At 41.4% G+C, this 22,044-nt stretch overlaps 3 protein-coding genes and 3 non-coding genes across 13 annotated transcripts; 2 read left to right on the forward strand and 4 right to left on the reverse strand.

Moving 5' to 3' along the window:
• Positions 1–5,043: 5,043 nt before the first annotated feature.
• Positions 5,044–8,119, reverse strand: LOC116929444. 6 transcript variants are annotated; one of them, XM_032936692.2, is made up of 9 exons: positions 7,189–7,421; positions 7,004–7,111; positions 6,797–6,893; positions 6,587–6,734; positions 6,380–6,529; positions 5,922–6,295; positions 5,687–5,864; positions 5,454–5,600; positions 5,044–5,390 (listed from the first exon to the last, which is right to left on the reverse strand). In XM_032936692.2, the coding sequence occupies exons 3-9, from the start codon at positions 6,874–6,876 to the stop codon at positions 5,109–5,111; spliced, it is 1,359 nt and encodes a 452-aa protein (XP_032792583.2). In that variant the 5' UTR covers positions 6,877–6,893; positions 7,004–7,111; positions 7,189–7,421; the 3' UTR covers positions 5,044–5,108. The 6 variants fall into 6 exon arrangements, with proteins under 6 accessions (XP_032792583.2, XP_045033986.1, XP_032792582.2 ...); XM_045178051.1 differs by having other exon boundaries at positions 6,977–7,111; XM_032936691.2 differs by having other exon boundaries at positions 6,797–6,903; positions 6,977–7,111.
• A 1,296-nt stretch (positions 8,120–9,415) lies between these two features.
• Trnah-gug lies at positions 9,416–9,499 on the forward strand. Its single transcript is given in 2 exon segments — positions 9,416–9,452; positions 9,465–9,499. It is a non-coding gene; the product is annotated as a tRNA-His (tRNA).
• Positions 9,500–10,379: 880 nt separating this feature from the next.
• LOC123475430 (prisilkin-39-like) lies at positions 10,380–12,007 on the reverse strand. The gene is made up of 3 exons (XM_045178053.1): positions 11,878–12,007; positions 11,600–11,750; positions 10,380–11,505 (listed from the first exon to the last, which is right to left on the reverse strand). Exons 1-3 carry the CDS (start codon positions 11,917–11,919, stop codon positions 10,532–10,534), a joined length of 1,167 nt encoding a protein of 388 aa, XP_045033988.1. The 5' UTR covers positions 11,920–12,007; the 3' UTR covers positions 10,380–10,531.
• Positions 12,008–14,295: 2,288 nt separating this feature from the next.
• LOC116929891 lies at positions 14,296–14,401 on the reverse strand. Its single transcript, XR_004398152.1, has one exon. It is a non-coding gene; the product is annotated as a U6 spliceosomal RNA (small nuclear RNA).
• A 561-nt stretch (positions 14,402–14,962) lies between these two features.
• On the forward strand, positions 14,963–15,068 carry LOC116929897. The gene has a single exon (XR_004398157.2). It is a non-coding gene; the product is annotated as a U6 spliceosomal RNA (small nuclear RNA).
• Positions 15,069–15,620: 552 nt separating this feature from the next.
• Positions 15,621–21,650, reverse strand: LOC116929491. Of its 3 annotated transcripts, none has more exons than XR_006650467.1 (5): positions 16,479–21,650; positions 16,208–16,370; positions 15,985–16,060; positions 15,835–15,905; positions 15,621–15,772 (listed from the first exon to the last, which is right to left on the reverse strand). XR_006650467.1 is itself a non-coding variant. In XM_045178054.1 (5 exons), the coding sequence occupies exons 1-5, from the start codon at positions 16,583–16,585 to the stop codon at positions 15,710–15,712; spliced, it is 498 nt and encodes a 165-aa protein (XP_045033989.1). In that variant the 5' UTR covers positions 16,586–16,640; the 3' UTR covers positions 15,621–15,709. The 3 variants fall into 3 exon arrangements, 1 of the variants encoding a protein (XP_045033989.1); XR_006650468.1 differs by having other exon boundaries at positions 16,208–16,388; XM_045178054.1 differs by having other exon boundaries at positions 16,208–16,388; positions 16,479–16,640.
• Between the last annotated feature and the right edge of the window lie 394 nt (positions 21,651–22,044).

The raw sequence follows: 22,044 nt of genomic DNA on the forward strand, positions 1-22,044 counted from the left end.
GTGTTTTCTTAAATTAGTGTAAATTGTCATCCCATGGGCCTTGGGTTGGCGGTTCCAAAACCCGATCTTGTAATGATCGGGGAAACTATTAGTCCAAAACTAAAAAAACTTACAGGAATGGATATATCTGGATAAGATCTGTCCATTTCTACAAAAATATTGCTTAAAAACTACTTATTGGAAGAGTAACCCGATTTGCCATTTTTCCGGTAGGTCGGTGCGGTTTAGCGGGTATCCTTACCCGGGTATCCCCACCCCCGAATAATACTTAATATTTAAATAATTTTTTGCGGGAAAACTATAAGACCAAAATTAATAACTTTTACAGAAATGGATAGCTCTTGATAAGAGCTATCCATTCCTGTAAAATAGTTAAGACAATTTTCATAAACAAAAAAATTTTGGACAAGAACTTTTTTGTTATTTTTGCGCTCTAGAGATATACTCGATCCTATAGACTTAAGTAATAATTTTCATTGTTTTTGAAACTTTTTAGTGTATGAATATTTTTTCATAAATTATAAAGAAATAGATAGCCCTTATGAAGAGCTATCCATTTATATAAAATTTATTAATTTTTGTCCTATAGTTTCCCCGAAAAAATTATTTAAATTTCACGTATTACTGGGAGATGAGGGTTAACTTAGACCCGCTAAACTGCACCGACCTACCTGAAAAATGCCGAAGCAGTTTACTTCTCCAATAAGGAAATTTTGAGACCGCTAAACTGCACCGACCTACCTGAAAAATGCCGAAGCAGTTTACTTCTCCAATAAGGAAATTTTGAGCAATATTTTTGCTCAAAATTCTAATTTATCAAAATCTATAATTTATTGTGTTTTCTGGACAGCTACTGACTGCGTTCCAACACCATTGAGAGAACGTTCCCTTTTGCACCCCTCAACCAACCACCAATTCATTGTGTTCTTCATACAGCTCCTTTGACTGCGTTCCAACAACCTTGAGAGACTGTTCCCTTTTGCATTCCTCAAACAACCACTATTTCATTGTAGTCTTGACAGCTCCAACTGACTGCGTTCCAACACCCTTTAGAGACTATTCCCTTTGGAACCCCCAAACAACCACCAATTCATTGGATTCGATACCTGGGTTTAAAATAAAATAACTAAAATAAATAACCATGCACCAAAATTGGTGGCATGGTTATTTATTTTAGTTATTTTATTTTAACCACATTTTGACTCACAACATGTTTTATTTGATTCAACGATTGGAACAGCAGGCATATTTTATCAATACGTTGCGTTTACTCTGATGGAGTTCAGACGAGAAGGAGCACTCAGATCTGGGTCTTTAGTGTAACTACCTGGTGAAGGAGAAAGAGGAGGAGTTGCTGGATCAGATGGAGGCGCTAAAGTGGTATAGCCTTGTGTAACAGCTGGAGAACGGTGATTTTTGGATGGCGGTGCTGGAGCGGCATAGCTTGGCATTGCTGCTGGAGAACGAGTGGCAGTGGCTGAATAGGATGAAGGTGCCGGGGCAGCATAACTTGGCAGGGGTGACGGAGCACCATGCCAGTTGGCTGGTTGGTTGGGAACCATGCCAGGGGGCTCTTCTGTAGCAATTCTTGGCGGCACGGTGGTGATTACACGTTCTTCTAGGTTTAAACTTTCCACAACTTTACCAGAACTGGTCAGTATGTTGTTAACACGGAAAGTGCCACAAGGCGCTGTTGCATTTTGTTCTCCGTGGGACCAAAAGGTTTTGTAGATGAGTAACCCCAGTATCACTGTCAATACTACCAAAAGTATGGAGCAAATGGTGGTCCATGGGTTCTTTTTTACTATACTCCAGTCCAAAGACCTCAGCCAATCGAGGAAATACATAATCTTTCCAAATTTTCCTGAGGGTTTAGGATCTGTGGAAATTGTTCGACCTTCTGGAGAAGTGGTCCCGTTAGTTTCAGGTGTCCCGACATCCCAAGGGGTAGGTGGTGTAGCAGGTTGCACATCTTCCCATACGTCTCGGGCTTCGTGATTTATAATGTTGTTCTCTATCTTTATCACATATGTTCTCCGATCTGGTATAAAAAACTGACCAGAAATGTTTTGAACATGAATTGGCATTTCGTAGTCCATTTTCTAATGCTTCAGAGATGAACGAGTGAGATTCAAAAGCCAAGATCGGAGAACATATGTGATTAACAACATTATAAATCACGAAGGCCGAGAAATATTGGAAGATGTGCAACCTGCTCCACCACCTACCCTTATAATGTTGTTAATCACATATGTTCTCCGATCTTGGCTTTTGAATCTCACTCGTTCATCTCTGAAGCATTAGAAAATGGACTACGAAATGCCAATTCATGTTCAAAACATTTCTGGTCAGTTTTTTATACCAGATCGGAGAACATATGTGATAAAGATAGAGAACAACATTATAAATCACGAAGCCCGAGACGTATGGGAAGATGTGCAACCTGCTACACCACCTACCCCTTGGGATGTCGGGACACCTGAAACTAACGGGACCACTTCTCCAGAAGGTCGAACAATTTCCACAGATCCTAAACCCTCAGGAAAATTTGGAAAGATTATGTATTTCCTCGATTGGCTGAGGTCTTTGGACTGGAGTATAGTAAAAAAGAACCCATGGACCACCATTTGCTCCATACTTTTGGTAGTATTGACAGTGATACTGGGGTTACTCATCTACAAAACCTTTTGGTCCCACGGAGAACAAAATGCAACAGCGCCTTGTGGCACTTTCTGTGTTAACAACATACTGACCAGTTCTGGTAAAGTTGTGGAAAGTTTAAACCTAGAAGAACGTGTAATCACCACCGTGCCGCCAAGAATTGCTACAGAAGAGCCCCCTGGCATGGTTCCCAACCAACCAGCCAACTGGCATGGTGCTCCGTCACCCCTGCCAAGTTATGCTGCCCCGGCACCTTCATCCTATTCAGCCACTGCCACTCGTTCTCCAGCAGCAATGCCAAGCTATGCCGCTCCAGCACCGCCATCCCAAAACCACCGTTCTCCATCTGTTACACAAGGCTATACCACTTTAGCGCCTCCATCTGATCCAGCAACTCCTCCTCTTTCTCCTTCACCAGGTAGTTACACTAAAGACCCAGATCTGAGTGCTCCTTCTCGTCTGAACTCCATCAGAGTAAACGCAACGTATTGATAAAATATGCCTGCTGTTCCAATCGTTGAATCAAATAAAACATGTTGTGAGTCAAAATGTGGTTAAAATAAAATAACTAAAATAAATAACCATGCCACCAATTTTGGTGCATGGTTATTTATTTTAGTTATTTTATTTTAAACCCAGGTATCGAATCCAATGAATTGGTGGTTGTTTGGGGGTTCCAAAGGGAATAGTCTCTGAAGGGTGTTGGAACGCAGTCAGTTGGAGCTGTCAAGAATACAATGAAATAGTGGTTGTTTGAGGGATGCAAAAGGGAACAGTCTCTAAAGGTTGTTGGAACGCAGTGAAAGGAGCTGTCAAGAACACAATGAATTGGTGGTTGGTTGAGGGGTGCAAAGGGAACGTTCTCTCAATGGTGTTGGAACGCAGTCAGTAGCTGTCCAGAAAACACAATAAATTGGTACTTGTTTAAGTGATGCAAAAGGGAACGGTCTCTTAAGGGTGTTGGAACGCAGTCAATGGAGCTGGTGATAACACCATGAATTAGGGCTTGTTTGAGGGATACAAAGGGAACAGTCTCTGAATAGTGGTGGAACACAGTCAATGGTGCTGTGAAAAACACAATGAATTGGTGGTTGTTTGAGGGATGCATTTAAGAACGGTCTCTGAAAAGTACTGGAACGCAACCAATGGGGCTGTTGAGAACCCAAAGAATTGTTTGTTGTTTGAGGGATACAAAAAGGAACGGTATCTCAATAGTGTTGAAACGCAGTCAATTAAGCTGTTGAGGACAAAGAATTGGTGGTTGTTTGAGGGATGGAAAAGGGAACGGTCTCTCAAATGTGGTGGAACACAGTCAAAGGGGCTGTTGAGAACCCCTTGAATTAGTGGTTGTATGTGGGAGCAAAAGGTAATGGTCTCTCAAATGTGTTGGAACGCAGTCAATAGAGCTGGTGGGAATACAATGAATTGGTGCTTGTTTTTAGGGATGCAAAAGGGAACGGTCTCTGAAGAGTTGTGAAACACAGTCAAGGGAGCTGTTATGAATACAATGTAATGGTGGTTGTTTGAGGGCTGCATAAGGAAACAGTGTCTTAAAATTGTTGAAACACAGTCAGTGGAGCTGTTGAGAACAAAATGCAGTGGTGCTTGTTTCAAGGGATGCAAAAGGGAACGGTCTCTTAAGAGTGTTGGAAACCAGTCAATGCAGCTGATGAAAACACAAAGAATAGGTGGTTGTTTGAGGGATGCAAAAGGAAACGATCTCTCAATCGTGTTGGAAAGCAGTCAATGGAGCTATGGAAAACCCAAAGAATTGGGGCTTGTTTGAGGGATTCAAAAGGGAACGGTCTCTAAAAGTTGTTGAAACGCATTCAAAGGAGCTGGTGAAAACAAAAAGAATTGGGGCTTTTTTGAGGGATGCAAAAGGAAACGGTCTCTGAAGGGTAGTGAAACACATTCAATGGGGCTGTTATGAATGCAAAGTAATGGTGGTTGTTTGAGGGATGCAGAAGGGAATGGTCTCTGAAATTTGTTGGAATACAGTCAAAGGAGATGTTAAGAAAACAATGTAATAGTGGTTGTAATGGTGGTTATTTGAGGTAAGCAAAGGGAACGGTCTCTCAAGGTTGGTGGCACACAGTCAATGGAGGCTCATGCTCAACCTTTCCCCAATTTTTCCTTGTCCCTTAAAGACAACTCATTTACACATGGAAAAATATTTTAATGTGGTTTAACTTGAATTAATTTTTCACTGTTCAGACAGTCCACAATAAATTAATTTAAGTGAACCATTATTATAGATTGTCTTCTCCGATGGGAATCGATCAACAAACCTTCGACACACCGTGGCGATGCTCAACCTTTGATGATCCGTGATTCACATAAATATGTCCGCTGTTTTCTTGTCACTTGAAGGCAACCCAGTTTCAACAGTAATAACATTTTTATTCTTGGTAAAGGTACCGTTATTGGAGGTCGCAACCGTACATTTAAAACACGTGCCCTGGTGTGGACACAACTGGACCTGGATAAGCAGCGTATACTTTTTTCTTACAAACTTTTTGTTGACAAGGCTGACATAGCTCTTTTTTATGTTCCGCTCTACCGAAATAATTCACAGGAGTTTTCATCCTTCTCTCCTCTATCGCTACTTCGTCTTGGCCAGTATATGAATAGTTATTGTAAAAAAAGTGGTCAATCTCCATATACAAAAAATCCAAAACCACATCAATCTCGTCCGGCTGCAAGTCTCCTGTATGGTACCCCTTATCCTGTTAACAACAAACAATTACTATTTTTGTTTTCAACGCCCCGAACGAGAGATGATGACATACATTTGGAGTGCCGGGGCAATTCAAACACTTTTGACCCAGCACATGAACAGCTACCTCGCCGATACGTATTCCCTCGCTATTACGTGGGTTCTGCCAAATCCAGAAGCTTACCCAACCCCTTTTCGATTCCCAAACGTATTGGCATTTCTGAATAGGTGATAAGTAAGTGAGAGAGAGAAAGGAGAAAATACGCTTACAAATTATGATGGAGGTAATATTGGGCCATTGTTTACCGGGCACATAAATCCCGCCTCCACTTTTTCTCCGAGGAAATGTTCCCATCTCTTTTCTCGTCTAAGAGGATGATTCTTGGTGACCTTCTCCAGGCTCATAATCCACTTATCCGAGGGATTCTTGTTGGTAAAGCGATCGAACTTGCTATGAAAACTTAGCTCCCATTCGGCTTTGATTCTGTGGTAGAAGAAATATACTACATGACTAAACGTCCAATAGTATAAAATATCTTACTTCTCTGGAGTTTTATCCCATCGGTTTTTCAATTTTGTGGAACGTTTAATTTCAATAGGTTGTTTTGCTGGCAGCTTGTTCGGTTTAAGATTTCGCGGTTTCACATGAACATCTAGTTTGACGGGGGGTGATTGATCCCAGGAAGCGACATTTTCTTCTACTGCAGCGGCCTCAAGTATCCCACACTCTTTATTTCCTAAAGCCTTATTTTGTCCTCCCTTCTTCGATCTCTCCCCGCGAAGTTTTCTTCGGTTTTCGATGGAAATCTCGTCGTTCTCTGTGTATTGACATCCGTAAAACAACCACCCAATTTGCATCCTCAGGTAGGAGACTACGGCCTCCACTTCGTCTTGGTAAACGTCTATTAATGGTATCTAGGAATTTGAAAAAAGAACAGTCTGCAAGTGATACAGCAAAGCAATCAAGCAGATGTGAAAATATAACTTTTAAAATCATACCTTGAGGGAACCACAACTTGCCTTGTTGGGACATAACTCTGGTTTTACCCAAACAATTACATTTTCTTCATTTCCAGAACCTGCAGAGTTCACAAATGAGTAGAAAAAACAAACAACACCAGTATCTGTTACCCAAACGTGGCCACAGTCCTAATTGATGAAACAGTGTTGTAAACACAGTTTAAAGAGCATCTAACAATTGTTTACCTTGCACTTGCAGGCCATGCTTAGCCTCTCTTCTAATGAATTTTCCCATTCATTTGAGTGGGGACATTCTTTTGATACTGTAAGCATCCATACATCTGGAAAATTTTTAAACTGGTCCTTGAAAATTTTGTTCCACTTTTTTAACATCCTTTTGACAGAAACATAGTTTTATACACAAAATTGTTGTAACTTTTTGTATTGTTACAATACTTGTCTTTGTCTTCATTCCATCGCCCCAATCCTTTGGCTCTCTTTGATCTACCAATTTTGGGTTGATCCGACTTTAACATTCTGTATAACTCTTTCCCTGTACAATACTAAGTTTTAATGATTTAAAAAAGTAAATACAACTAATACAGTATTTTTGCCCAAGGAGGGTATGCGACATACAACGCAATGAAGCTAAAGATAAGACACCTGTGGCTGTCCAGTCAGACAGACTTTTATGGATTGTCGCTTTAGGAACCTGTCACTGTGTCACTCCGTAATTTATCTGTACGTTGATAAAGGCGATAACACCGCTTTCTACATCCATAAAATATGGCTTTCATGAAACATTCACCTTCGACTTATGTACCAGAATCACGTAATTTCTAATATACCTTCTTTTGAAATTCAATAGAAATAGATGTCTTTCACTCAAAAATGGGGTCAGTAGGGAGTGAAACCGAAGCGGCTGTTGGGCTTTCATACCACACCGCTATGGTGGTGTCCTTGACGCAGGAAGTTGTTGTTGAGTCCAAGTACACCTAGCAAATGTTGTAATTGTTAAGTATACTTGGGATGAATAACACTCTCGTGCGTCATGGATGCCACCTCAGCTGTGTGGCGTACCAAAGCGCAACAGCCGCTTCGTTCCCCTACTGACCCTATTTTTGGGTGAAAAACAACTAGTCATCTACTGCCCAACGTGACGGAGGAGGAGCCAAGGATGCAGGGAGTGCTTAAGGGGTGGTGTCTAATTTGTTTGAATATTGATTGTCACCTGATGGCGTTGCAGGTTCTTTGTAAATTTCCCCAAATAAATGGTGAACCAGATAACAGAATTTGTCTGTTAAAAAGTGGATCAGTGGCGTTTCGTACACCTCTACGATAGAACGAATCATTGCATAAATTGACAATAATGTTCTTTTTTGTCACAAGCAGCGCCGCTAGCGAGCATCGCAGAAAGATCGCTATTTTCTTGTGAATGTGAACAGGGCTAATTGTGCTGTTGTTTAATCATCGAAAATCCACTACACAACCGACTTTCATTGGACGGCATTCACTACCAATCACAAGACGCAAAAAATAACATTCTTCAACGTCGGTAAAGTCCCATACAAATTTGATGCATTGCCTCTTCCTTGGTCAATCTCGTTCCTTTTTTAAATTCGCATGTTGTAGGCATTTGATTATGGATAATAACAGGCGAACAGCTCGAAAATCGACAGGTGGCACCTTAACCAGAAATCAGGTGATGAACAAGATAACAGCCCGAAAGAGCACTACACGGCAACATTCTCGAACGTCTAACGAACGTCCTACGCAAACTCAGCAGTATGGAAGGGGACTACGTCGTCTCTATCGTCCTGGTGCTGTTGCCATGACAAATATCCGACGTTATCAAAATTCGACAAGGCTTCTTATCCCTAAACTGCCATTCCAACGTCTTGTTCGTGATATCGCCAAAGAATTTAAGCTAAATTTGGCGTTCCAGAGCGCAGCTCTCGCTGCTTTGCACGAGGCTAGTGAGGCGTTCTTGGTGGGTCTTTTCGAAGACACCAATTTATGTGCTACTCATGCCCGCCGAGTGACCATCATGCCCAGAGATATCCAACTAGCCCGCCGAATTCGTGGTGAAAGATAGATTTCTCAAAACAAAACCAGCAATTAAAGGCCCTTCTGAGGGCCACAATTCAGTTTGGGGGAAAACAAAATCAGCTCCGCAAGATTATTAAGCCAAGTATTGGGTTGCAACTCGAGCATTTAAAGACAGTACAACTTATTTTCATTATTATATGAGATGATTTGAAGGCAGTTAACTACCCCAACGACAACCTCATCTCCTTAGATGATCCACAATGACACCGTTGGCGGACCATTCTCAAACAAAACCAGAAAATGAATCAACGCATTTGGGTGTACGTGTTAATCCGAAACGTTTGCTTATATTGTTCCATTATATTGCTGTTTTCTAATACATCTTAAATGCGAATGATGTAATGTCTGTAATTTGTTTCTGGTAGTAATGGATTATTAGTTATCTTACCACTTACTAGCTCACGAGCGATGAAGCCACCAAGAATGGCACTGCTTTACTGACCAGAGGGTTATGGCGTTGGTTCTCTAATACTTTACCGTCTCATGACGTCATTTCCGCTCTTGAAAACAGTTTTGCGTATGGAGCTGGATCCTCCTACTATTGTTTAAATTTCAAGTCTAAGCGATATGAGATTTCTCGCGTGACATTACTAAGGAGTGGAGAAAACAACAAAATGCTGTTTCTGAATTTAAAAAAAACAACAACTTTAATTAGTTCAATTGCTTTAATTATTATAAGTGTTACGATGAGCTTGAAACTTGTTTTTGCTTTCTTTCGCGATGTTCTAATTCTGCTCAAGTTAATTCAACATCCCAATGTTATTGTATTTGATAATTTACATTTATTGTTGTATTCGAATCAGAAAATGTTTACAAAAGAGTAGTAAAAGCAGCTGGTTCTTCAGCCATGAGTGGAAACTACATTACACATGATGTGCAACAAGCAGTTAATTCCTCGTATTTTTGTTTTTTTTTCTTCGTTACTTGGTCTTTGCCACTGATCATAGATGAAAAAGTACATCGTAAGCCGTGATCGTCTAGTGGTTAGGACCCTACGTTGTGGGGATTCGTAGATCCGTAGTAACCCAGGTTCGAATCCTGGTCACGGCACAATTCTTTTACACCGCAGTAAAATCCATTTCTTGCAACAATCTTTGTATCAAATGTGTCTTGCAGAAAAAACCTAGAATTTTAAGCCTGGCAAATCACCAGAACACTAATACCGAAACTTAAACCTTCACAGGGATACTTTGCAAGGAATCAATAAAAACTTTTGGAACCTGTGCATTGTTAATGCTTCAGAAGATAAAAAAAAAAAAAACAAAAAAAACTTGTAAGCAAATTTGTCCAAAAGCATTTGGAGTAGACAGCCCTTTCGAAAATCACCTTACTTCAATGGAATTTCTGTCTAGTTGAACGTAATATACCTGGCAGTTTGCCGTACTGCTGTACCCCTGTAGTTTGAGAACGGTTTCTTACCATCACTAATCCTGTCCGGTTGGGCAGCGTCCTGCACGTCCGGCTCACTTTAAGTATCATCGAGTCCTGATTTATTAGCCGATGGCTAACCTCTGTATGTATGACCAAATATTATAAATTAAAATAACATACACGGTACCCGGTAGTATGACTAACGACGAAACTAGAGCAGCACATGTCACCGTTCGTCTGTTGTAGACTGTGGAATAATTAGCAAATTGAAGACAACCAGCCAAAACTATTACGCTAAGCCCAAAAATGGCGAGGTACACTAACAACCAGCAGCAGTCATCGTCACAAAAATATCAACCCTTTCTTGCTGTTATCATTGAACCTGCCAAGATTAAACGAAGAACCTGTTTCGTATGAGACATCAGAGTGACCCTCTTCTCTAAAGGAGCTGTTCTTCCAAACTTTTATTTTATTCCATAAAAGTAAAGGTGTATAACTGATACCTTAATCGACGTCCACATACCCAATGTATCACCAATAAAACGAAGATGCAAACAAATAAGAACAACAATTTCAAGTCTAATATTTATGACAGAAGACACACAGCAAATAAATCAAATTTTTTTAGATGAAAATCTGTTTTATGTGAATTTATACATTAATAACAAACAATACTTTTGAGCTGAAAGAAATAAACATTCGTGGAGCGTTTCAGTATACTGCATTGTTGCCGTAGCCAAAAATATTCCTATTGTATCCACCATTCACGTTTGAATAGGCAATGACTCCCTGTCCGACACCGGAGGCTCCGTTCATGATTCCACCGTAGGAATTGCTACCGTAGTTTCCACCGTACGGCGAAGATGAACCCATTTGACCGGCGTATGGCGAGTAGGGGGGCGATGTAACGCCATAACCAACTCCACCATACAATCCAGCTTTCATACCGTAACTTCCGGATCCGTAATTCAATCCACTGTAGCCGTTTCCGTAGGAAGAGCCGGGCAGGTTCATGTTGTTACCATAGGCGGAATGAGGAAAGACACCATAGTTGCCGTATGAGGATCCTGCGTTGTTGCCATATGCTGAAGGTGCACCATAGGCTGGAACGTTGTAGGAGGAGCCTGATCCGTATCCATAGGCAGGGCTGCTTCCGTAAGAAGAAGGGACGCCGTAAGAAGAAGGGACGCCGTAAGAAGAAGGGACGCCGTAAGAAGAAGGGACGCCGTAAGAAGAAGGGACGCCGTAAGAAGAAGGGACGCCGTAAGAAGAAGGTGTAACGCCGTAAGAAGAAGGTGTAACGCCGTAAGAAGAAGGTGTAACGCCGTAAGAAGAAGGTGTAACGCCGTAAGAAGGTGTAACGCCGTAAGAAGGTGTAACGCCGTAAGATGGGCCTGTGTAAGAAGATCCTGCACCATAACTTCCAGATCCATAAGATGTAGCGTAGAGTCCCTGGTTAGCTGCATTATAGGCAGATCCGTAAGAAGTTCCCGTATTGTAAGCTCCGTTCGTCCCGGCTCCGTAATTACTAGCCGGCATGGCGTAAGATGAACCGCTGCCGTAGTTTCCTGTTCCAGAATAAGCAGATGCGGAATAGGCAGATCCGTAATTTGAACTGGGTTTTGATGGAACAGCATAGCCAGTATTGTATCCTCCATAACTCTTGCCGGAATATTGAATGCCATCTTTAAGAAACGTCAAATGAAATTGATACGTCGGCCCGCGATTCAGTGACACCAGAATGAAACAATAAGAAAGAAGCAGGAAATTTTATCGAACCACTGATGCGAGAATCCAGTTTCCCTTCGACGATTCCACCGTTGTCAGAAATCGAATTACTGCCCGTCTCTGAGTTCGACTCCTTCGAATCCACAGCTACACTCCCCCCATTCGTTTTGCTGAAATCGATCAAAAATAACACCATCGCCATCTAAAAGGGAAAAAATGACAGTTTAAATGACCACATTATAATATCTGCCGGTCAAGGCTTCGAAAGAAACGCAATTGAAAACAGAATCTTCAAAACTAAAGAATTCGTTTATAATTATAGTATTTACCGAAAAAAATTTCTGGAGCTTGTTCTGGATGTGTTGAGCCATGGTGTGTGAATGGATACTCAACTGAAGGTATTCCTCGCCTTTTATACATCGAGTGACATCGAGTTCAAGAGGTAGGGTGCTCAATTGCGTCACGTGGGTCAACTCCTAATCGTCATCCTAATACACGGCAACAGACAGCAGCAAAAAATGATAAATTGTAAGAAAACGCAAAACCTAATAAAAAAAAAAAGGGGTTTGATTTCGATACTCCTGTCCAATAATTTTCAGAGTAGGATATCTAGGCTAGTTAAATTAAATCGTAATGCGCAACCAGAACTTTGACTACTAGTGCTACGAATTCTGTTTTTATATTTCCGCTTAGCCAAAATGAAATGCAAATTTCTGACGTGCCTCTAGGAGGATAGAAGGTAGGGTGAGAATGCCGAATACCACCAGTCAAATATAGCCACATGCTGGCTATATCGACGGAATGCATGAGAATCTTGTCCCTCAGAGCAGGTGTAAAACAGAAGCGCAGAGATGAACTCAATCAGTTAAATCAGCCATTACGCCGCAGCCAATTACGTAAACAATTGCGACTATAGTACATGGGCCAAGTCGATGAATTTCTTTGATATCGAAGTTGTTCACAATGCGCAAGGCTTCAACATAATGCGTTAGTACTTTTCTCCAGCTAGTTATTATCCCACAGCTGCATACGTTGTGCAATTTTGAATCCGTTTACAACAACGCTACGTGTGCTTCTTCAACTTATTACACATATGCTTCTGAATACCAATATGAGAGACCAAACTAAACTACAACACTGCTGCCAACGCTTGCTACACTCTATTGCATCTATTTTAGGACTGAGGATCATGCTGTAGATCATGCTGTGTCCATTCAAAGATTAGCCATTTTTAGGATTGTTTCGTCTTTTCTCGGCCATTTTTCCTCACCCCTTCTATCACTTTCCCCCTTTTATGCCCTTGGCGGGGGAAAGGGGGAAGGAAAGGGGGAAAGTGATAGAAGGGGTGAGGAAAAATGGCCGAGAAAAGACGAAACAATCCTAAAAATGGCTAATCTTTGAATGGACACAGCATGATCAATTAAAAAAAAACCTCGGCGATTCTTTCAAGTAATATAGTTAACGATATCAACTTTCATACCGCATAATCGGATCTCTTAAATTCCAGGGAGGTTTCTAGCAATCTGAATGACACTTAAGGGCCCATTTTACACTTAAATCTTTAAAAAAAACTTAATTGTAATTAAATTTTTAGTTTTAAAAAGTGAACTTTGTTTCTTACACTACAATTTCACTTTCAACTAATTTTTAAGAATATATAACGATAATTGAGGAAATTAAACTGAAAAACAGAAAACGCGCAAAACGCGGAAAAATAAAAACATTAAAAATTAAATATTCCATAACTTTTGTTGTATTACATGAAAAAAAAAATCCTTTACACATATTAAACTTCACATATAGACCTATAACTGGTAAAAGTTTGAACAAAATCGGCGACTTGGTCGCCACATGCTTTGGTCGATTTCGCATGGATAGCCTGCAATAGGGTCATCGTTACATTTAATTATTAAAAATTATTTAAGAGTGCAGGGAAAACTTAAATGACATTAAATTGTAGAAAAATGAATTGCAAATCATCTGAAACTAATTTTATTACTAAAGCGTAGCGTTTTAGGGGTTAAAACAAATAAATTGAAAACGCAAATTTAACAGACGGAAAACAAAAAACAGTTTTTTCGAGATATCTTAAAAAAATTTGAATAAAAAAACTTGTAAATTTTTCTAAACTTGTAAACCCCCTCATTCTATTAACCCAAATTTTTTCAAGAAAATCCCTCGTATGCGGCGAGAGAAAAAATTTTTGTTTCAATTGCCCTGTGTCTCAATTGACCCCACTCTCGTCTACCAAGACCGATGTAAGCGATTACTATTGGAAACGTCTTGTGTTGGTATGGAATGGGCCTACCTGTAATTCTGAATAGAGACGGTACTGAAAAGACTGGAAAGAGAGGTAGAAGCTATCAGCTGATGTTATGATAGATCGGTTCAATAGCTGTACTATACAATCCCATCCATGATGATAGTTCTGGAGGATACAAGCATGTCATTCAAACATTTAGCGAAACCTTTTTCTTCTTTTCCAACAATTAAGTGATAAAGCGTAAACGATGAATTTTGGTTGTTAGTTTGAAGTTTCGATGGATTTGCATCATCTTTAATGATCATGATCACGATTGCCGATCACGATAAAAAAAATTGGTGGCGAAGGCAAGTCTGCAGGTTATCGCCACGAATGCAACGACAACAGCAAATGGAATCTCCCAAATAGTTTGGTAAATTAAAAGCGCGCCAGGCGAGACCAGGTTGAGGTGTACGAATTCTCCATACTTGTCACAAAACGAGCTAAAAATGTGGAACGCTTCACGATTTTGCGTGTCATCCTTGCGCAGGGGCCATGCTAATCTTCTCTGTATCGTTCCAATTTTAGTATATGTATTCCGTATGGAATACAATCATTATAATGGCAGTCAGAGAATTTATACCTCCAACAAGGGTTTTCACTTTCGATTGTATTCTATAACACTAACAAGGCCACGCTTAAAGTCTCAGTTAGAAGTTGAGACACTCCGCATATGTTTAGATGAAAGATGTAACAAAAAGCTTTAAAGTTCATTTTTTATATTTTCAAAGTTAAGGTTTCATAGCTTTATAAGACCTGCTGTTGTTAACTTATGTGAATTTATCGTTATTATGCTCCTCCCACATTCTGAAAATGGGCCGAGCCATCCTAGGACTAGGAGAGACACAAAAGGGGTGTCACAAGAAGGAGGAGCGTTTGATGAACGTATGCTTTTGAAAAAAATTTTAATATTATCTAACAACAAGCTTAAATTAAAGAAAAATCAAAAGATGAACTTTAATTCTTTTACCACTTTCTTTGTTTCTGTTTCATATCAAAAAGTAAAATGCTTTCGTAAGCTGAAGGTAAGCATATTCGTGGCTTCAAAAACATCATCCATGTTTTGAGTAGCAAAGGTAGGTATAAATTCTGAGAGTAGCACACTTAAGCATGTATTCCATACGGAAAACATATACTAAAATTGGAACGATACAGAGAAGATTAGCATGGCCCCTGCGCAAGGATGACACGCAAAATCGTGAAGCGTTCCACATTTTTTATCACTTTAGCAACCGATTTTCACACCCGTTTATCAATTTTGATATTACCATTAAATGTTGCACGTTACGGAGGTTTGGGAACAAGAACATGTTGAATTTATGTGAACTCGGAACTGATGTTTTGTTTAATCCGTGCGTCTGTTCATCCTTCTCGTATCTGGTATCTCAACAACGTTGATATTCCATTGGTCCCTGTTTATTTACGAGTTTCGACCTTCATCTTTCTCTTTCACTCGTGTTCTTTCTTTCTCAAAGAAAAGTCAACAAAAGTCGAATAAAATAACAGAAATCAATCCTAGTAGTAGTGAGTAACTAAATAAATACATTCAGTAAACTTAATACTTGTCATGTGTGTACTCTGTCTAAAGTCAACAAAACCTAGACATCATTTTACCGAAGAAAGATGTTGAAAATTTATAAGAGTCGTCCACACAATTCTTAAATATTTAGGTTAACCCGCTTCGCTGTGCAAAAGGTGACATTGAACTAAAAGTCAGTGATGACTGTTGTGTCCAAAAAATTTTTCCGGCAATGTATAACACAATATTGATATGTTGATTTCTTTTTTTATTGCCGTCAATCACAACACAGACTACCACAAATTAATAGAGTAGCTAGCCATGCAGAAAACCCAATCAGTTATTTACCGGGGATCAGCTTGCATGCAAAAGCGAAGGCTTTCATCACTGGACATCCGTATTTCTGAAATTTAATGCCATACAGATAATAGTTTCTGAATGGAAACATATTTTCGTTTGCCTTACCCTAACTATCTCACGGACTTTATTCATGTCAATTTCATCCAATTCTTCGTCATCAGATCTTTCCAGCAATACTTTTATAAAAGATAATTTAAAAAAAAAAGGGGAAAATAAGAATGGTGTCAACTGGCAAAGCTATACGTAAAATTTTACCTTGATCATCGATGTCTCCGTTGCGTATTAAACGACACATTCTTGCAGCTCCCCTGGCAATTGGGCATCCATATCGCTGTCCAAATTCAAGAAATTATGAATATCAATCGTATATTAAGGATAGCATGAACGTAATAAGGCTTTAAACTTTTTTCAACCTTGAATGGAATTCAAGTGATTCAAGCAAAGGATTGCAAGATAAATGAAAACATTTTCAACCTACCCAAACCAACACCGCTACGGTGGCCAAGCTTTCGTCAGTATCAGTCATATCGTCTCTATCATTATTAACGGCCATTCCATTTTCTTCAAGGCCGACAGCAGGATTTGATGGAGCGGCAAAGATTGTTGGTAGCACGCATCCGAGAACGACCAAGACTAAAAATCTGATTGGAATAGTTACACTGTAATAGCTTCAATATCTCTCGTTTCAAAGGCAACTTTTCAAAAAGAATTCAAACATTTCGAGGCAAAGAAAGAATTAGATGGCTTACCCACAAGGTGATTGCGAACGCATTCTGAAAATCTGACGACAACAGGAGAAGCGACGAGATGTAGCTGATGATTTAGCTTGCGTTACCGACGCGCTTTTATATCCCATCACATCGACGATAATTGTAAATTACCAGAGGGATCGTGTAACGATCCCGAAAGGTAATTCTAATTGTGCAAGAGATAAATGAAGAGACGACCCTAAGGGTGTAGACACAATATATTTCAGCTTTTTAAAGAAAAAACAAATGAACAACCGTTCCCTTCCTAATACCTGAATACGCCCCCTTTTACTCAGACTTATTTCATTAGGGGTTTGTAAACCAAAAACAAAACATAAACAACACAGCATTTTCACTGAATATTTGGCGGATCAGAGAAAAAACCTGACAATTTTCCTGACAGGATAAAAAAACTCTGTCCATACAGAAAAGAAAATCAACAAAGAGTAGTGGCCATCAAACATTGACAAAACAAAACACATGAGTTTCTTCTATAGCCGCTCTCTCGGATTGGGGGTTAATTAGCCATGAAGCTGCCCTGCTGGGCGATCGCTGGCCTGATTCCAGCCATGACCACTGCCGCCGCTGAAACCTCTGGGCTTTCTTGCTTGATTAACTCTAAAACAAATAATAATGTGAAAGGTCGACGGCTATCAAACCATAATTCAATTTTCCATAAATGAAGCCAGGGTGGGTTTGGGCGGGAGACGGACCCTTAGGGTCGTCTCTTCATTTATCTCTTGCACAATTAGAATTACCTTTCGGGATCGTTACACGATCCCTCTGGTAATTTACAATTGTGCTACGAAATGAAATTTCGTTAGACCCTAAGGGTGACTTTGTAGGTTGTTTTAATTGTGTGTTTGCCCGAAGACCGCCGATTCAACCGTTGGCTCTGCCGAACGATTGTAAAATCTTCCGAATGTCGATTCCTGAGCCCAGCTTCCCGCTCGTAAAATTGCTCCCAATGATATCCCACTTTTCGCCGCTTTAGAAGCGGCCGCGCTTCTAGTTGAATGTGCTCCAAACATCTCGGTATTAATTCCAGCGCTCTTTAAGAAACATTTTATCCATCGACTCACCGTGTTCGATGACACTGGCTTGTGCGGGGCGATCGCGGCTATAACCAATTTGTCGCTATTCTGATCCGCTCGAAACTTACTGGTACGCTTTATGTACTCTGCAATTGCCGCTACTGGGCAAATCGTTGATTCTGGACACGATGTTATTGAAAATGACTGCATCGGTCCATTTCTCTGAGCTTTCCTTGGTGTTTCCAACGCGAATCTAACGCCGTTCTGGCTGAATACTACCGATTTTAATCCGATCGCTGCTATTTCTGACACTCGCATGAGCGTCGCCAGTGCGATCAACGTAACCATTTTTGTCGCCAGCAAATATAATGATAAAGAATCGTTCTCCCCTAACGTCGAAACGAAGGCAATAACCTGATTCGAATCCCATGTAGCGCTGTATTTTGGACGTGGTGGATTCCGATTGTAACAGCCTTTCAGCAATCTTACTACCTCCGGATGTTCGCCTATGGGTATCCCTTCTGCCGGTTTTAATGTGGTCGATAGCATCGACCGATGAATATTAATAGAACTATAAGATTTACCTGACGATTGTAAACTTGCTAAAAATTCCAAAATGTTCGCTATAATGACTGAAAAGGGATTCGCACCCCTTCCCATGCACCAATCCACCCAATTTCGCCATGCCGACTCGTAAGCGGCATGTGTGTTGGGCCTATTTCCGGCCATGAGTAGTTCAACCACTGTCGTCGAAAAGCCTCGTTCAAGATACTGTCGCCTGACAGCCTCCATACGGCTAAGTGCAGCGCACCGGTTTGTGTAAGCGGGTGATCTTCGTCCAGCGCTGATTTCAATAGACTTTGAGACGGCACAAGAAGACGAGGAACGTCGCAAGAAAGCTCCAGCAATAATGGGAACCATGGCTGGCCTATCCAAACTGGACAAACGAAAACAACTAATGCCTTTTCGCGTCTGATCTTATCGAGGCATTTGAAAATTAAGGCAAATGGGGGAAAACAATAGACAAATAACCCTTCCCAATTAACCGAAAAAGCGTTTGTTGCCATCGCACCCGGCTGCGGATGCCAGGAAATAAATGATGACAGTTGCGCGTTCCACGGTGTCGCAAAAGCGTCAACGACTGACGGCCATAGATCTTGAATACGATTGAACACAAGCGGATCCAACTTCCAATCGCCGGAATCCGGCCCGGCCCGTGATTCTGCGTCAGCAATTGAATTTAACTTGCCTGCTAGATGAACCGCTTCCAGTGATATGCTGCGATCTTCACACCAAGTTGTAAGTTGAGACGATATTTCAGTTAGCGCTTGAGAACGAGAACCCCCACCGTGATTAATATAGGCTACCGCTGTGGAGTTATCCAAATAAACCCGAATTGAGATTTTTTTAGAAACAGCCGCAAACGCCTGTACCGCAAAATACGCCGCCAATAATTCCAGCTCATTTATATGTTTTCTTGAATCTGATAACGTCCATGAACCTCGTGTTTTTACCTCATTACAGCATGCACCCCACCCTGATAGCGACGCATCAGTATAAATCTCTAGATCTGGGGTGTTAGGAAAGAAGACCTTATCTTGCGCTTTGCTCAGATTATTCACCCACCATTCCAGATCCTTCCGCGCTTCCTCCGAAAGTAAGCATCTACTTTTCAAATTGAAATTGGCCGCTTGAGCCAGTCGAATGTAGAATCGCTGAAGTCTACGGTAATGCGACTGTGCAAAAGGGATCGCTGGGATCGCCCAAGTAAAATTGCCCATGAGCGACGCTACTTCTCTCAATGAAGTCGATCTCGCCGCAAGCGCCGTCTCGCACATTTTCTTGACTGCCGTTACCTTGGCGTTGGGTAAGGCAAAGGACAATCGAACCGAGTCTATTACGAGCCCCAGATATTCCAACTTTTGAGTAGGGACCAGCACGGATTTCCCCCAATTTATCAAAAAACCTAGCTGTTTTAGTAAACGGATAGTTACCTTAACGTCCCTTAACGTGCGCTCTTCAGATACATTCAAAATCAAAATGTCATCCAAATATATGATAAGCCTTAAACCTTTTTTTCTCAAGAAACCCACTACGACCTTGAGAATTTTTGTGAAAATTCTTGGCGCTGGTGCGAGACCAAAGGCCAGACATGTAAATTGAAATAAACGCCCCTTCCACTGAAAACGCAAAAACTTTTGATGAGATGGGCAAACGGGTACGGTAAGGTAGGCGTCTTTCAAATCCAGTTTCACCATCCAATCCCCTTTTCTCAAAAGAAAACGCGCCGATTCCAAATTCTCCATCTTAAAGTGCTCATATCGAATGAACTGGTTTAAAGGCTTTAAATTAACTATAGGCCTAAACCCTCCCGACTTTTTGGGAATTAAAAACAACGAACACACGAATCCCCCCGACCCGTCTGTGATTTCTCTGACCGCCCGTTTTCTTACAAGATCCCCCACCTCTTTGTCACCTACGGCGATCATTTCCCTAGACATGATAACGGGAGACGGAATTTTATCCTGAGTAGGTGAAGAAACGAAATCAAGCTTTACACCATGCGCTACACTCTCCAAAATCCATCGATCGTCTGTTATCCCTTTCCAACGACCCGCAAAAGCTATTAACCTAGCACCCACATGCTCTTCTGACGGGTATTTGGGAGACATACAGTGGGGAATAAAAACGTACCTTTGCCCCCCTCGCAACCATGAACTGGCTCCTGCCGGTCGTCCCCTTTCACTTGCAGTTCTTTGCGGTAGCTGCTCTCTAGTCTTCCTTGGACGTAACACGAAGGGGTGGCGCGATGCTGACTGAAAATGGTCTGCTGACCCATTTCCTCTTGACCTGAAACTCGTTTTGGTCCTTGAGGTTCTTGCCAGTGTTGCGTCCTGTGATGCCTCTTTAAGCATCGACTCTAGGAACTTTCCCGTAAAAAGGAGCTCGCGAGCCTCCTTTCCGGGCGCGAACGCATCAGGATCGGCCGTCAAAAAATCAAAACTCGGTTCCACTAAAGCAACCACCGATCGTCTTCTCTGACGAGTAACGTGGTGATAAGCACGTGACCACTGGCGTAATGCATCTTGCACCAAGTCCTGGGCTTTTCTCTCCGTTTCTCCCTCACCGAGCGAAAGAATGCGGGTATACAGATCAATAAGTGGTGCACCTATGTCCATAATCTTCAGCTGTGTCGTGATCAGCGCTTCTTCTGATGCATTCACTGCTTTCAGCTTCCCTTTGTCTTTTGCCCGCCTGTACATGTAACCATCAAGTTTCGGGGGTTTCAACGAAAACTCTTTATCTGCGAATTCTAGCGGAGTCCTCTTGGAAATAGCCTTGGACTCGTCCGTTGACACGCCCTTCGTCACCCAGTTCGATAGCGCTTCACTTACTTCTTGTGGTACGATCAATGGCGTAGGCTCGACACTAACACTCGCTAGCTGACTGCTTGGCTCCGGGGTTTGAGCTTTTGATGGGCCTGGTCCTGGCGAAACGGATCGTGCCGGTGACTCGGCCGCTGACGGTCCAGCCAAACTTTCTGGTCTTCGGTTGCTTGGCCGCCAAGGACGGTTAAAGAATTTTTGTAGACGATCTTGATCTTCATGATCATCTATAACTACTTCCTCCACCTCGTCCTCTTCTTGTGGTCGCCCGTAGTCCACGCCATGCCCACTGAATATTGGCGAACAACCGTGTTCCTCAATATCCCGACGGGGATCACGATCCCTTTCGCTGTATCGCCTATCATCTACCTGGTCGTAGACTGCCTCAAAACTGTCCCGACGCGAACCGAATCTTGCCCTACCGCTCCATACACCTCTACCAGCATCTTGAGCGTACAGATCCTGTTGGTCGAAACCGTAAACCGGTCCAATTCTGCCATAATCTTGATCATAACGACCATGAATGGGGGCAAAGTAAGGTCGGTCACGATAAAAATCACTCGGTGCTGTGCGCAAGGGCGACCGTTCCCTTTCCTGGAAACGTGAATCGTAATATTCACGGCGATCACGAAAACGAGAGCGTTCCAACAAATCTCTCTCTTGCTCCATATTAGCTAAACTAACGGCACGTGGATTAAACCAGTCGTCTCTACGCCTGTCTCTAAAATTTCCAGGTGCCGACATCTTTACTGTGTAAGAGCTAAAATAAGTCTGAGTAAAAGGGGGCGTATTCAGGTATTAGGAAGGGAACGGTTGTTCATTTGTTTTTTCTTTAAAAAGCTGAAATATATTGTGTCTACACCCTTAGGGTCTAACGAAATTTCATTTCGTAGCACAATTCGCCATATGGGCCATGGAAATCTAGGAAATAAGAAATGAACCAATTAATTTTTGTTTAAACAGGCTCTCTCAACGCAGATTTTCCGAGTGTTAAGGTCCAGATAGTAAACATTAAATGGCCTTCAAAGAGAGATAGCGGAAACAGACACGTCAAATTATCTACACTATTTACCTACGAGCATGGATACTGTTTGAGTTCGAAATGAGTATTGGCACAACCGAACATAATGCATAAATCCGTAGTAC

Source organism: Daphnia magna, linkage group LG8, assembly GCF_020631705.1.
Source record: "Daphnia magna isolate NIES linkage group LG8, ASM2063170v1.1, whole genome shotgun sequence".
Taxonomy (NCBI): Eukaryota; Metazoa; Arthropoda; class Branchiopoda; order Diplostraca; family Daphniidae; genus Daphnia; species Daphnia magna.

What these genes read in the sequence shown, in the direction of transcription:
- LOC116929491 (XM_045178054.1), bottom strand. Translation starts at nt 16,585, where the DNA reads ATGGGATATAAAAGCGCGTCGGTAACGCAAGCTAAATCATCAGCTACA. An exon ending in CGTTCGCAATCACCTTGTGG is followed by an intron (nt 16,389 to 16,478) that starts GTAAGCCATCTA and finishes AAGCTATTACAG; the next exon opens with TGTAACTATTCCAATCAGAT. An exon ending in CCGTAGCGGTGTTGGTTTGG is followed by an intron (nt 16,061 to 16,207) that starts GTAGGTTGAAAA and finishes GAATTTGGACAG; the next exon opens with CGATATGGATGCCCAATTGC.
- LOC123475430 (XM_045178053.1), bottom strand. Translation starts at nt 11,919, where the DNA reads ATGGCTCAACACATCCAGAACAAGCTCCAGAAATTTTTTTCG. An exon ending in AGCTCCAGAAATTTTTTTCG is followed by an intron (nt 11,751 to 11,877) that starts GTAAATACTATA and finishes TTTCCCTTTTAG; the next exon opens with ATGGCGATGGTGTTATTTTT. An exon ending in ACTGGATTCTCGCATCAGTG is followed by an intron (nt 11,506 to 11,599) that starts GTTCGATAAAAT and finishes CGTTTCTTAAAG; the next exon opens with ATGGCATTCAATATTCCGGC.
- LOC116929444 (XM_032936688.2), bottom strand. Translation starts at nt 7,692, where the DNA reads ATGATTCGTTCTATCGTAGAGGTGTACGAAACGCCACTGATCCACTTT. An exon ending in TGGAATGAAGACAAAGACAA is followed by an intron (nt 6,735 to 6,796) that starts GTATTGTAACAA and finishes TTCTGTCAAAAG; the next exon opens with GATGTTAAAAAAGTGGAACA. An exon ending in ATTGCCCCGGCACTCCAAAT is followed by an intron (nt 5,391 to 5,453) that starts GTATGTCATCAT and finishes TGTTGTTAACAG; the next exon opens with GATAAGGGGTACCATACAGG.